The sequence below is a fragment of the Erigeron canadensis genome, chromosome 2, assembly GCF_010389155.1.
Source record: "Erigeron canadensis isolate Cc75 chromosome 2, C_canadensis_v1, whole genome shotgun sequence".
NCBI classification, from domain to species: Eukaryota; Viridiplantae; Streptophyta; class Magnoliopsida; order Asterales; family Asteraceae; genus Erigeron; species Erigeron canadensis.
Genome location: NC_057762.1, coordinates 46,087,533 through 46,099,847, shown reverse-complemented (window position 1 = coordinate 46,099,847; position 12,315 = coordinate 46,087,533). Strand labels below are relative to the sequence as shown.

The 12,315-nt window shown below is 33.4% G+C and overlaps 1 protein-coding gene across 6 annotated transcripts; it reads right to left on the bottom strand.

Annotated features, from left to right (window-relative positions):
* Positions 1 to 4,129: 4,129 nt before the first annotated feature.
* LOC122589628 (pentatricopeptide repeat-containing protein At5g24830-like) lies at positions 4,130 to 11,130 on the bottom strand. Of its 6 annotated transcripts, none has more exons than XM_043761942.1 (11): positions 10,990 to 11,130; positions 10,626 to 10,820; positions 8,081 to 9,318; positions 7,819 to 7,956; positions 7,244 to 7,368; positions 6,333 to 6,388; positions 6,109 to 6,230; positions 5,941 to 6,039; positions 5,176 to 5,381; positions 4,917 to 5,065; positions 4,130 to 4,531 (listed from the first exon to the last, which is right to left on the bottom strand). In XM_043761942.1, exons 1-4 carry the CDS (start codon positions 11,001 to 11,003, stop codon positions 7,928 to 7,930), a joined length of 1,476 nt encoding a protein of 491 aa, XP_043617877.1. In that variant the 5' UTR covers positions 11,004 to 11,130; the 3' UTR covers positions 4,130 to 4,531; positions 4,917 to 5,065; positions 5,176 to 5,381; positions 5,941 to 6,039; positions 6,109 to 6,230; positions 6,333 to 6,388; positions 7,244 to 7,368; positions 7,819 to 7,927. The 6 variants fall into 6 exon arrangements, with proteins under 6 accessions (XP_043617877.1, XP_043617873.1, XP_043617871.1 ...); XM_043761938.1 differs by having other exon boundaries at positions 5,176 to 5,234; positions 5,321 to 5,381; positions 7,819 to 9,318; positions 10,990 to 11,129; XM_043761936.1 differs by having other exon boundaries at positions 7,819 to 9,318; positions 10,990 to 11,129.
* Positions 11,131 to 12,315: the final 1,185 nt, after the last annotated feature.

The following is a 12,315-nucleotide window of genomic DNA, read 5'->3' as shown; positions in this document are numbered from 1 at the left end:
TAAAAAACTAACAAAAAAAAACCTCGTTAGTAAGAAGAGTTCAACAATGTTTGACCGATTTAGCACTATATATATTTTCTCCTAGCTCGAAAACTATATATAGAACTTGCACCGGATATCACTTAAAAAGTGAGTCCACTTAAAAGAAATTAGCATTAAGCTTGTAATAAGTTCAACTAATTCCAAAGGGTATAAAAAACAAATCTAAAACCGACCTAAGTTTGAATCTAACGGTTTCTGGTTTTCACAAACCTAAATCTTTGGTTCGGATTTTAATTTTGGGTCAAAACCGACCCAATCTCATCTCATGGTAAGTTATATTCTCTCGCCCTTGTCTATGTGGTAAATATACATTTTGTTGGTCACTTCCACATTTCATTGACATATATATGCTTTGCTTGCTTGACATTAAATGCTAGAAGTAGTTGGTTGTTCATGCAACTCCATCATATTGAAGTCGTGTCACAAATCTATCTCCATCCCTTCATACTTGGACTAGATATGAACCCGTTGGAAAAATATATGGAAGCAAATACTTGCATATGCTTTGCTTGCTTGACATAATTATTTGACTTTTGAGTTTATTTTATAAATGATATTGGTTTTATTTCGATTGTTATGCATTTGAACGTTAAGTACTTTAAGTATGTATAATTTTAGTTTCTATGTTATAATTAAGGTGTGAATTTAAAATCTCAAACCTATTTGGCCATTGATTTATGGTAGAACATGCTTTATAATTAAGCATCACGACTCTCCAAATAATACTTAAATTGATCGCAAATGCATCTCCATGGCAACATGTTGTATTATTTCAAACAAACCACAAAAAAGCATTCATCGTCGTCTGTTTATTGAAGTGTTGTGATACATCATGCATTCAACTTTATAACAATAAAGCGAATGTTTATTTCTTGGTTTGTAATTTGATTTTACGAAATTTTGGAATTTGTTTTTGAAAATTTTTAGTATGTTGTTTATGGCAACTCATAAATTCAATACAAAAGACTATCATGAGTCCATGACTATAATCGCTTTCCAATAGTTAATGTAATAAAAATAGATGTACGTAAATTTTACATGTAATAATTAACTGTATATATACACTTGAAAAGTATGATTATATATGTGATTAGCTTTATTGTAAGAACTATTATTATATATATACAAACCCTTCATGTTTTAATTTCAAAAAATAATTGTACATTTACCATAAAAAAAATTCAAGAAGTGAGACTTATAATATGAAAAAACTATAATTCTTTCATGCACATAACCTTAGAGCTGATGTTAGCATTTTTCTTTAATTTTTATAAAACTGCTCTTTTATTAGCCTTATAACACCTAACATTTGTTTAGGAAACTACACGGAACATTTGCCAATAAAATAAGACTACATATATCTTGTATAAACATTATGAAATCTTGGATCCATACAAGAAAATGAAAGTAACCTTGATCCTAGCATTCCTTACTTTTTGTTAGTTTTTAAAGCAATTTACTTTGGTTTCACATTGTTTTTTTTAAAGTGCAAACACGTAAATTATATTTAAAGCAAAAGTAGTAGCAAAGAATTAATGGAAAAAGATTTCTCATTCCACTCAATTCCTATTTCCTGGCCTCCTGATTGCTTCAACTAATAATCTATCTTATTACTCCACGTGCCAATTCGAACTTCACTCAATGCTATCAGTAAAGTTAAGTTGTCGTGTACAAACATTAAGCTATGATTGTAGCTGTGTATAACATTATGCGAGTAGTTAAAAGAATTCGCTAATGACAGCTTATAAAGCTATCGTTAATGGGCATAAAATAGTACAGTAATACTTTTTACCATGAAATTCAAAAGAAGAACTTTGATATATATATATATATATATATATACGGTAAATTTTGATGAGATCACTCTTAAGTTATAATTATATATCAAATTTTTTTTGAAAGTAAAGGTAAAGATCGATATAAAAAAAAAAAAAAAAAAAAAGGTACACAAAATCATGGTTTTTAAAGTTGTATCTGTATCTAGAAGTGGAGATTTCAAGGTGTAGATTGAGATTCCCTTGCCGGCTTGATTGATTGAAGCATCATTTTTGTGACAAATTAAGACCGTTTAGTGTGTTTTCTAGCTTCATCGATCAGCTTGCTCATCAAAATATCCAACTTAATTTTGTCATGTCTTGAGCAATCTTTACCGAATTCAATGGAAGTATGGAACCTGATCTAACCAATAGTTTAACATGTCCTTCCATAACATGTCCCTTCTTATCACGAAATTGTGAATCAAGTTTTTCACATCGATCCAATTTTCCATAAAAGTCCTTCTCCCTCATTAAATACCACATGCATGTATACACAACAACGAGTTAAAGGGCTAAAGGTGAATTTATTACATAATAATCTGAGTGAAGTTGAAATAGTAAAGTATGTAGAAGTCGAGCCAGAAATTTAGATTAGAGCCGGGGACCCGCCCGCTTTTCTCAACGATGGCCATCCACAAACTTTTCTTTCGAGATGAGATTTGTAGTACGCCAAAAAAATTTGAGATATATAGATTTCTCATTTGATTACACTTGGATAAGTCTCTATGGTTTGGTGTTTTATTTAAATTGATTTCTCATTCGATATATAGATTTCTCATGTGATTACATAAAATTAAGTGATCACATTGATGATGCAAGTTGTTTAATTAATTATGTAATTGTTACTTGTTCGGACAAGCTAGTATAGACTATATATAGAGAGAGAGATAGAGAGAGATGATTAATTAAAATCGGGACAAGTAGGTGATTAAGTTTTGACACTTGTATAATTAGCAAAAAAGTTGGTGTAGACCCAACTGCACAAGCATGGATTAATAAATTTGACAAGGATGTGTGGCATGAAAAGCAAGTAAATGTTGTGGTGTTATGGAAAAATGAAGTTGATGTGTCGACAATTTCATGGGCCACTTTAAAGTTTAAATAATGGAATAGGAGGTGAATGATATTAAAAAACAGGAATTTAGTGGGAAGCATGGTTGGGGATATTTCATTTGTATGTATGTATGTATGTCTTCTATGACTTAACCATAGCCTAGCTAGGTCACATCATCATCTCATAAAAGACAACATGACTCAATTATTCACATCTAACTTTGCCAAACGTCACCAAACCAAACATCACTGCTACAAACGGCATAAACAAGATGAGCCGGCTCATGAAGTTAGCCCGTCAATAAGCTTTCAGAGTATGAAACAAAGTTGATTCGGTTGCTTATTTTTTGAACCAAACCCAACTGGCCAAACGACATATGGTTCGATCCATAAAGTTTGTATCAACTTAATATCAGGTTCCCAACATAAAGTCAGACAAATTGAATCAAAATCCAAGCTTATACAAATGCATCAAGTATCCAAGTGTTGACATAACGTACGCTTGAATTTAACAAAGTACTTGTAAATTTATAAAAACATATCAAAATGACTTGACGTCGTGTATGATTTCTTCCCTTCAACAATTTTCTAATATATGAGCATCAAATATTATATTGTCATCGTTCTCACTAATCTGAAATTTGTAAAATCCGTAGTTTACCATTTAGATAATAAATAACAAGATCTAAAAACATTGTGCAGTATCAAAACTGAGAATGGTAAAAGTCTCTCAAAGAAAAGTGTGATGAAGTTTTTTTTTTCTTTTGAAAGATATGAATTACTCACAAATATCAAAAGGTCTAGCATATGTTGTCTTAACCGAACACACGTTAAAAGATCCCTCGCTCCCAAACTCTTGTGAGGAAAGGGGCCTCCTTGCACTAAACCATCTGAAGGTGGTTAAAAAACCGAGATATATACCTACATGGCTAGATTGGCAAACACATATCTTAACCACCCCTCACTTTTAATTTGTAATTATCGTCTAAAGATTATCTTTTGTTAAAACTCTCTAATCTTATCTTTTATCAAGGATTATTAGACATTTAATTTAACTAGAAATAAAAACATAACAAAGAAAAGCGTACTGAAGTAGTGAAAGATACTTCCACAAGTCTCAAAACCAACAAAGAAAAGATGCTGAAAGCTATCTCATGGCCATATATACTAAGTTATCTAGTCAGCAGATATTGTCCTATATGACTATATCCAACAAGTGACTATAATCAGTTCACTCTATATTCACTACAACTAAATTCAAAGAAATTATATCAAAATTTCATACGAAATAGATACGTACAAGTAAAGGAGCCTTATCAAATTTGTAATCACTGGCAGAAACGTGATGTTGGTCAACTGTGTGGGACTTACACTTTTACAGTAGTACATACATGAATGCTCTCTTGGCATAGACGGATAAAATTTCCTTCATTCTAGAAACATACATAGCTCAATCTTGAGGGACATCAAGCATTATTGCATTAACATGGTACTTAAATGAACATGGGGTCTTCATTACTCCATCTTTTCAATTCTGTCTCAAATAGATCTTGGTATGCCAAAAAAGAGTCAACACACGACTGTAACTCCCCAATTTGATTTCGACCCAAAGTGTAACACTGAAAAATTAGAAACAACAGTCCTCAAAAATTGAGATTCCGTAACCAAAAACTCGAGATTCCGTAACCAAAAACTCCACTCAAGCATGTCTTGCGTTATTGCACAATAAAAGTATAAAATGTACAAAAAAAAAACCCTTTTCAAATACGTGTAGTTTTCAGTATGGGTGCAATTTTAGCCCATGGTGTAAACTGCTAGCGGAAGGAGTTAAAAGGGTCATCTGTCAAGCAGGTTAAAAGGAACCCATGACACAATCAAGTATTCATAACCATTTTAATTATTTTATTGGAAAAAGTTGTGTCGTTAGTTTAATGATCAGAATCTATGAAACTTCAAAATTAATGCGACAAGATGAACAAAAATAGTATATATAGAAAAACATACCCGTTCCTTTGGCTGAATTTTCCATACTTAAGAGTTAAAAACGACATGATCACTAACGTATGAGTACTAAGAAAAGATTGAATACAAACTTCAATACTTCATGAAATCAACCTTCGGAAGTCCAAAATGTTTTGAAGATCGATCAAGGCCTAAAAGCACCACAAATAAAAGTATATGATCAGAAGTCAAGTTTCAGAAATGACTCAGTGAGCATGTATATTCTACCAAAATAAGAGGGGGTGGGAGAGGATGCAATTACCATTGTAAAGATTTCAGTTTCTTAAAACGGATGTCTCTTTGGGTATTTCACTAACATCACTACAACAATTAAAGGATTGTTAGAGATGTTAATTAGAGATGTCTGTGTGTGTCCGTGCAATACAGCACTGGGTCCTCATTATTACCTGATGTAACAAACGTCGCCAAAGTGAAAGCCCAGGGAACGATAGTTATGACCGTGCCACACTGGTAGTAGAGTAAATTGATGACATGACACACAACTCGTCACAACATAATAAGATAATATAAATCAAATATATCCTTGACTACTTTCCTGTAAAAAAGTGTGTTCACCCAAAATCCCTTACATGCAAGTTTTAGTGCTAACTTAGTTGTTACGTTCACCACATTATTAAACATTCTATGTATCAATATTATAGTATCATCATTAGGGCCAAAACACAATGCATAGAAACACACTTTCACTTCTTTACTAATTTGGTGATGGTAAACAACTACGATTGCTAATAAAACATCCTACCTTTTGAAAATCATTCATATTCTGAAACCATTCATCTTTGTCAGCATGTCACAAGTTTTTGGTCCAACAATCCAAAAACTCAAACAAATCAGATTAAAAAGTCCAGAGATCATATCAGGAATGAAGGGAAAACATTGTCCTATTTTCAACATCCTTATTGTTATAGAGATCTTAAAATCGGAACCAAAAGAATATCATGGATCCAAGGTAGGAACAACTGAGAGGAATCATTTGAGAAAATTTCAAGATAGGGAAAATTCCAACCTTAAGCATGTACTGTGAACGGCTTTTCATTCATGATATCAAATAGCAACTCTGAAACTGCAGCTCCAGTTTAGGAGTGACCACACTTGCAAGTCGTGTCTACAAGATAATAATGGATTATTTCATCACCTACAAGGCTGCAATCAAATATATAACACACCAACTTACAAAATGTTCGATATTTGAAATCTATGCATTCAGTAAGAATTAACTTTGGATCTCAAAATGCTCGGCTGCATAAGTAGGAGTATAAGGCTGGATGTTTGTCTAGTCACAAAGGTCATTCAAACCTGGAAAGGTCAATCAAACCAACTTCAGGGTACACATGCGAACCTAATACAAATCATTATAAAAATGTGAAAGTAATAATACAAGAAATTCAATATTGATACCTCCAATTAGATCAGCATGAGAATGAGTTATTACTAGTGCATTTAGTGTTCTTATCCTGACAAAATTAACAAAAAAAGGTCGAAAAGTATTCAGTATTCTGGTGGTGGATACATATAGGAGAAAATCAACAATAATAATCGTTCAGGGAAAGGACTTTTCTAAAAGAAACTACAAGGCAGAAAACAAACTACTAAAAGTCAGTTATAGTAACATATGGTTTTTCAGGTTATTCACACACCTTTGGCCAACTTGGTGGATAATCTACATGGACCATACCCATCACCACACAATCTCGAGCAGTCAAAACTCTCCCAAAGGGAGACTGGTGTCACGTAACAAGGGTTGTCAGTTTTGTTTTTTTGTTTTTCATTTTGCACTAGCAAAGGTTTGAACTTTACAGTTGACACCTCAAATACCACAGTTTTTAACTCAATGTTGATAACTGCCTTGATAATCGTTGGTGGTCAAGCTATTAAAGTTAGGTACAACATGCAGCTTTTTCAACCAATGTAAAAATGAGTTGATTAAATTTGACCCATTCTAACTCTAATTTAACTCCAACCCGTAACCGAAACTATTGCTGCTGACAATAGTTCATGTGATTAATACGCTAGGAAAATGAACTCAGCAACATCCAATAAGCTGAGATTCGCAATTAGATTAAGACATCCAAGAAAAGCATATGCTTAGTGAAAAGCATGAAGTTTCTTATCTTTTAAATCATGTCAGAAGGTCTAGGATAGCGAATAAGAATATTTGTATTAAGTCTCTTATTCTTATTTAAACGTCCCATGGCTTTTAAGCAAATCTAAAAAGCCATTGTGGTACCCTTATTGAAAAAAAAAAACTACAAAGCATATTTAAAACCCAGCTCATCTTACAAAGTGAATGAACTTAAATGAGAGATTACCGTGCATTTCTTTCAGGGGTTGGTAAAGCAGGCAGCTCACTCGTAGAATCCCTTCACTGGTCCCTGTCCCGATAATATTTTTTATGGTTGCTCAACAGATGCTTGCTCTCCTATCTGTACACCTGCTAAGGATTCAACAGCTTTACATTATTAGACTTGGTATAAAATCATAACCTAAAGAAAGTGATTAGCAGAATATTGGATGTGTATCTTGGCAAAAACTTATTATGTTTCTAAGGTATTTGGAATTGAACGCAGTAAAGTGATCAGCTGAACCTAGTGTTTTCATGTCACGAATAACCGGTGTCAACGTTTGGGAAGAGTGAAAGTAATCAAAGCTATGTGATTATTTAGAGACCACATTCGATTCTCAATACCAACCACCCCTGTATTGTAGAGGAGATGTGAAGGTGAAAGGTCCCATTGATCATGTTGTGTGGTAGAATAAATAAGATAGATATAAGGATATAACTACATGGTTAATCAGCCAGTAACTATAACATGAGAAGCATGTCAACAGAAGGGAAAAAGTAGCGACAAGTGATCAGCAATAGCACAATGGAAGAAATACTTACAGCCTGGAGAATATCGCACGCAGTAAGCATGAAACAGAATGTGTTTATATTGCCATTCTGATGCTAACAGTGATGATTTGCTAAGAAGATCATTCTCCTTGATCCATTCTTAACCACTTGAGATAAACACCATATGCACTGTCGAAATCACATATCTTGAAATAAGTTTTGATGAGTATTTGAAACGGCACATGATCAATTGCTAAATTAGGCTTTTGTAGCATGTCAAGAGTGAAAACCCTCTCTGCCTCCATTATTTTACCTCTTAAGCAATAGCCTTTTATCAATTCTGTGTATGTGACAACATCTGGATCATACCCTCTTTTTAACATATCATCATAAACTTGATATGCAGAATAAAGGTGCCCAGATTCAGATTCAGCGCCTATCAGCAGATTGTAAGTGACTGTATCAGGTAAAGGACCAGCCACAAGCATCTCCTTCATTAGTGAATGAGCCTTGCCTATTTCTCCATCTTTTATAAGCATGTAAATCAAAGCATTATATGTAAATACATTGGGTGGAACACCAAATGTCATCATCTTATCCCAGAAATATAATGCTTTCTGTTTGTCTCCATGTTTACCATATCCATCAATGATAATATTCCAAGTAAGAGATGCAGGAACTATTGACCTATCTAACATATGATTAAGTAACTCATCAGCCCTACCTACATCACCAACCATACATAAACACTGAATCAGTAAGCTGTATGATATCCGATCTGGAGCAACACCCATTCTTGGCATAACGGTGTAGAGATAACAAGCCTCGTCAACCCGCCTCGCTTTACAAAGAGCATTTATGAGAGTGTTGTAGGTGAAACTATCAGGGAGCAAACCAATTTTAAGCATTTCACTTACATATTTGTATGCAACAATCACATCCCAATTCAAACAAGATCCATGGATAATAACATTATATGCAACAGCATCCACTTGTTTTACACAGATTTCTGCCCAAAGTGTCAGAGCCAAAGATGTATTTCCAGTTTTGAAACAATTGTCCATCAGTATTGTCGAGGCTATAACATTCTTTTGACTATTTTCATCTGTTAATTTCAAAAGAAGTATTCTAGCTTCTTCTGACAAGCCTTTCTTGCAGAGGGCATGTACTAGAATATTAAAAGTGACTATATTTGGTTTCACCTTACCATCAGTCATGGTTGACAACAGATCAAGAGCTTTATCAATATCATTAAACGTACAATAGCCCTTCATCAAAGTGTTGTAGGTAGCACAATTTGGAGATGGGCCCCGGAAAGACATTTCTCTTACAAGCCATTCTGCCTTCTCGAGTGCCCCGACTTCACAAAATCTATTAATAAGGTAATTATGCGTAACCACGTCTGGAATAACCCCTTTATGTATCATTCCGTTACGCAGCCACAAGGCAACTCCAACCTTACCTTCTAAACTTAAATTCCTAATTGTATCTACATGCTGAGAGTAACTTGCCTTCAAAGTGCAGTCATAATGTGCCCATGACATGTTTCCCCTGAAAATATCATCAATGGGGCCATAATTAACAACATACATATATGTTTTCAGGAGACATCAAAGATATCATCACAACATGGGAAAATAAGTAGGTTGAGTCGTGGGGGTAACTGGTCAAAATGGGTCTGTGTCAAAGCTCACAGCTTTTAAGCAGTTCAAATGGGTGATAACTAAATTATTCGACTTGAGTACGAGTGTACGACTTATATTTTTTTTTTCTCTTTCTAAAATTTCTTATAAAATAAATATAGATTAAAAGTAATAAAAATAAATAAACAGCATGATTCTATGGACAACTGGGTGTATTAAATGATCATTTATACCATACTTTATCAATAAATATGGTTTCATGTTAGCCCAGTTCTTGCCTGACCCACATTCCAGACCTAACAGAACTACAGAAGCGCGGAAAGCATTAGAGCAAAAAGAAAACAGTACATTCCTAAGTTCTTTTTAAGAGTATAAAAACTATAAACATCTAACTCCTGTTATTGCCACTATACACATAAGTGTCCAGAAGAAGAAAATATATAGCCTTCTTGAAGGTTCTTAATAGTCAGAGTCGGTTGGATAATGGGGGAAAAAAATAATTTTAATTCTCTCAAATAATTTTCATCCAATATACTTGGGTCTTTGTGAGAGCCGCGTGAATCACTACACTACTTGATTCACGCGGTTCTCGCTGGTTGATTGAACAGTGACTGTAAATCTATCCTATAAATCTATCATTCATAGTATCCAACATAGAGATTGCAAATCTTTAAGGAAGTAACATGAACGGCTACAGAGCATCATTTAGAGAGATCTTATACAATAAAATGACATTGTGTGCTTAAAAAAGACTTTGTAAACTAATCTTGTGCTATGAAATAAACAAAACTATAGCTTATGGATTAACGCAGGACAAAGAAGACTCTCTCCAATGTGATCTCCAGAAATTTTGATGCAAAGCAGTTCAATACTATTTTCTTTTACTTAATTCAAAAAAAGTATGGCCTTTCCAAAAAGTTGTGTAACACTTAGGTGGGGAAATCGAGTCCCATTAGAGATATGTGTGTGCGCGGCTAACATTCAAATACACATACTATCAAAGAAGTGCATTTTGATCTTACTAAGCAACATATAAAACACGACTAAAAAAGTTCGCATTCAAAACTCGAATAAGTTCCACTAAATCACAAACCAAGTAATACTTGGACGAATTAAACGATTCACAGTTAGTATTCTTAGGTCTTTAATACACACAGACACAAACATAACTGATACAATAACAAGCAACAAGCCAAAACCTTGTATAAGACTGACCTCATACGTTTGGTACGCTCCAAAGTGGACTTAAGAATAGCATCCAACACACCGAAAACGACATCGGGATCGCCTCGGGATCCATAACTCACTTGATCAGGTGGGTTTGTTTTATGTTGATATTTATTGCCAATAGCTGCAATAAGATCTTGAAATGCGGATGGTAACACTTCATTTTCCCTGTAACTCCTCCTCCTACACATACATACACACACACACACACACACACACACACACACACACACATATATATACATGTTATGTGATGTGATACATATAAAATCGGACAATTATATCACAGCAAAAAAAAAAAAAAAAAAAGAATCAGAAAATTATAAATAAATAAAAGGCCTAAAAGTATTACCTTAAAAAAGTCATATCACCAAATGCAGTCTATATATCTGCAACATAAATAACAAAATTTTGGTCAGATTAAATCTCTCATAAAAAGTTACCTGATTTAACACATATATTGTTTATCTTGACCGTACTAATTCAAACAACCAAACCAGAAATAGCGACCACTGACAAGAAAAACAGATAGACGAATCCCTTTTTCTAAAGGCCGGCCAATGTTATTATTTGTGTCAACTATGGGCCTTATATATCGTTGGGCCTTATGGATAAATGGCCCGGTAGTTAAAGTGTGAATTGCTTTTCAACTTTAATAATACTAGACATTTGTTTGCACAATACGGCGGTGAGTTGGTAGACACTCCCGAGTAGTGGTGACTGTGGTGGTGATGGAATCAGCGGGTGGTGAACTGGTAATCTCGATACTGTATCAGTTCTGGTGTCAACAAGTTCGATATTGATGTCGATCTCATTTATACTAATTGTGTATCTAATAAAAATGATCGATTGAACAAGGTTGTCTCAAAATCTTTAGCTAAGATTTATAGTTAAATTGTTTCAAAATTTATAAAATCTATAGTTAAAATCATTGAATAAAATATCCAAAACCTTGGTAAATGTTGGAACAATTTTGGATGAAAGTCGTAAATTTATGACATATATTTTGGACAATTTATCAAGTTGTCAACATACAAAGTCCACAATTCGTTCTTTCTGAAATCTTTATCTTAAAATTAAAACTTAAACTTCCAAAACATCACAACGTTGATAAATTTACGAAATTGACAAGTTCAAAGTCACATTCATCTACTACTCGTATATGATTTACATGAATAACATCACATCAAGTAGGAAACTAGAGAATATATGTTTGACAAAGACTTTTGATTTTATAAACAAATCACGGTCCTTTACGTTATTTCATACTCAAAATATTCATCGGGTCCCAGCAAACCTTATAAATTATAATAAACGCTACAAATAGAAATAGTCATACACCGATGCCCTTCAAACCGTGTCGTGATTTTATGTTTAAAAACCCAATAATTTATATTTACATCATGAAACATTTGATTTTTTTTTTATATACTGTCAAAAGCACAAATTTAATTATTATTCGTACAATGTGTTGTACTTCATGGTTAAAACATTTTAAGGTTTTGTATAAATTAATGGAAAATCATAAATCCTTTTAAACTATCCTTTAAAAACCTTTCAAACTATATGATCATAACACTTGGTAAAATCAAAGGATGAAATTTGAGGGAAAAAAAAAGTGTATTACACATGTTATGTTTTAAGGTTTTGAAAAGGATTATTAATAGGATCTATCATT

Bases quoted from the DNA above. Each gene is read 5' to 3' on its own strand.
- LOC122589628 (XM_043761936.1), bottom strand. The intron at 9,319-10,625 runs GTCAGTCTTATA...TGATATTTTCAG, and splicing joins GAGCGTACCAAACGTATGAG to GGGAAACATGTCATGGGCAC.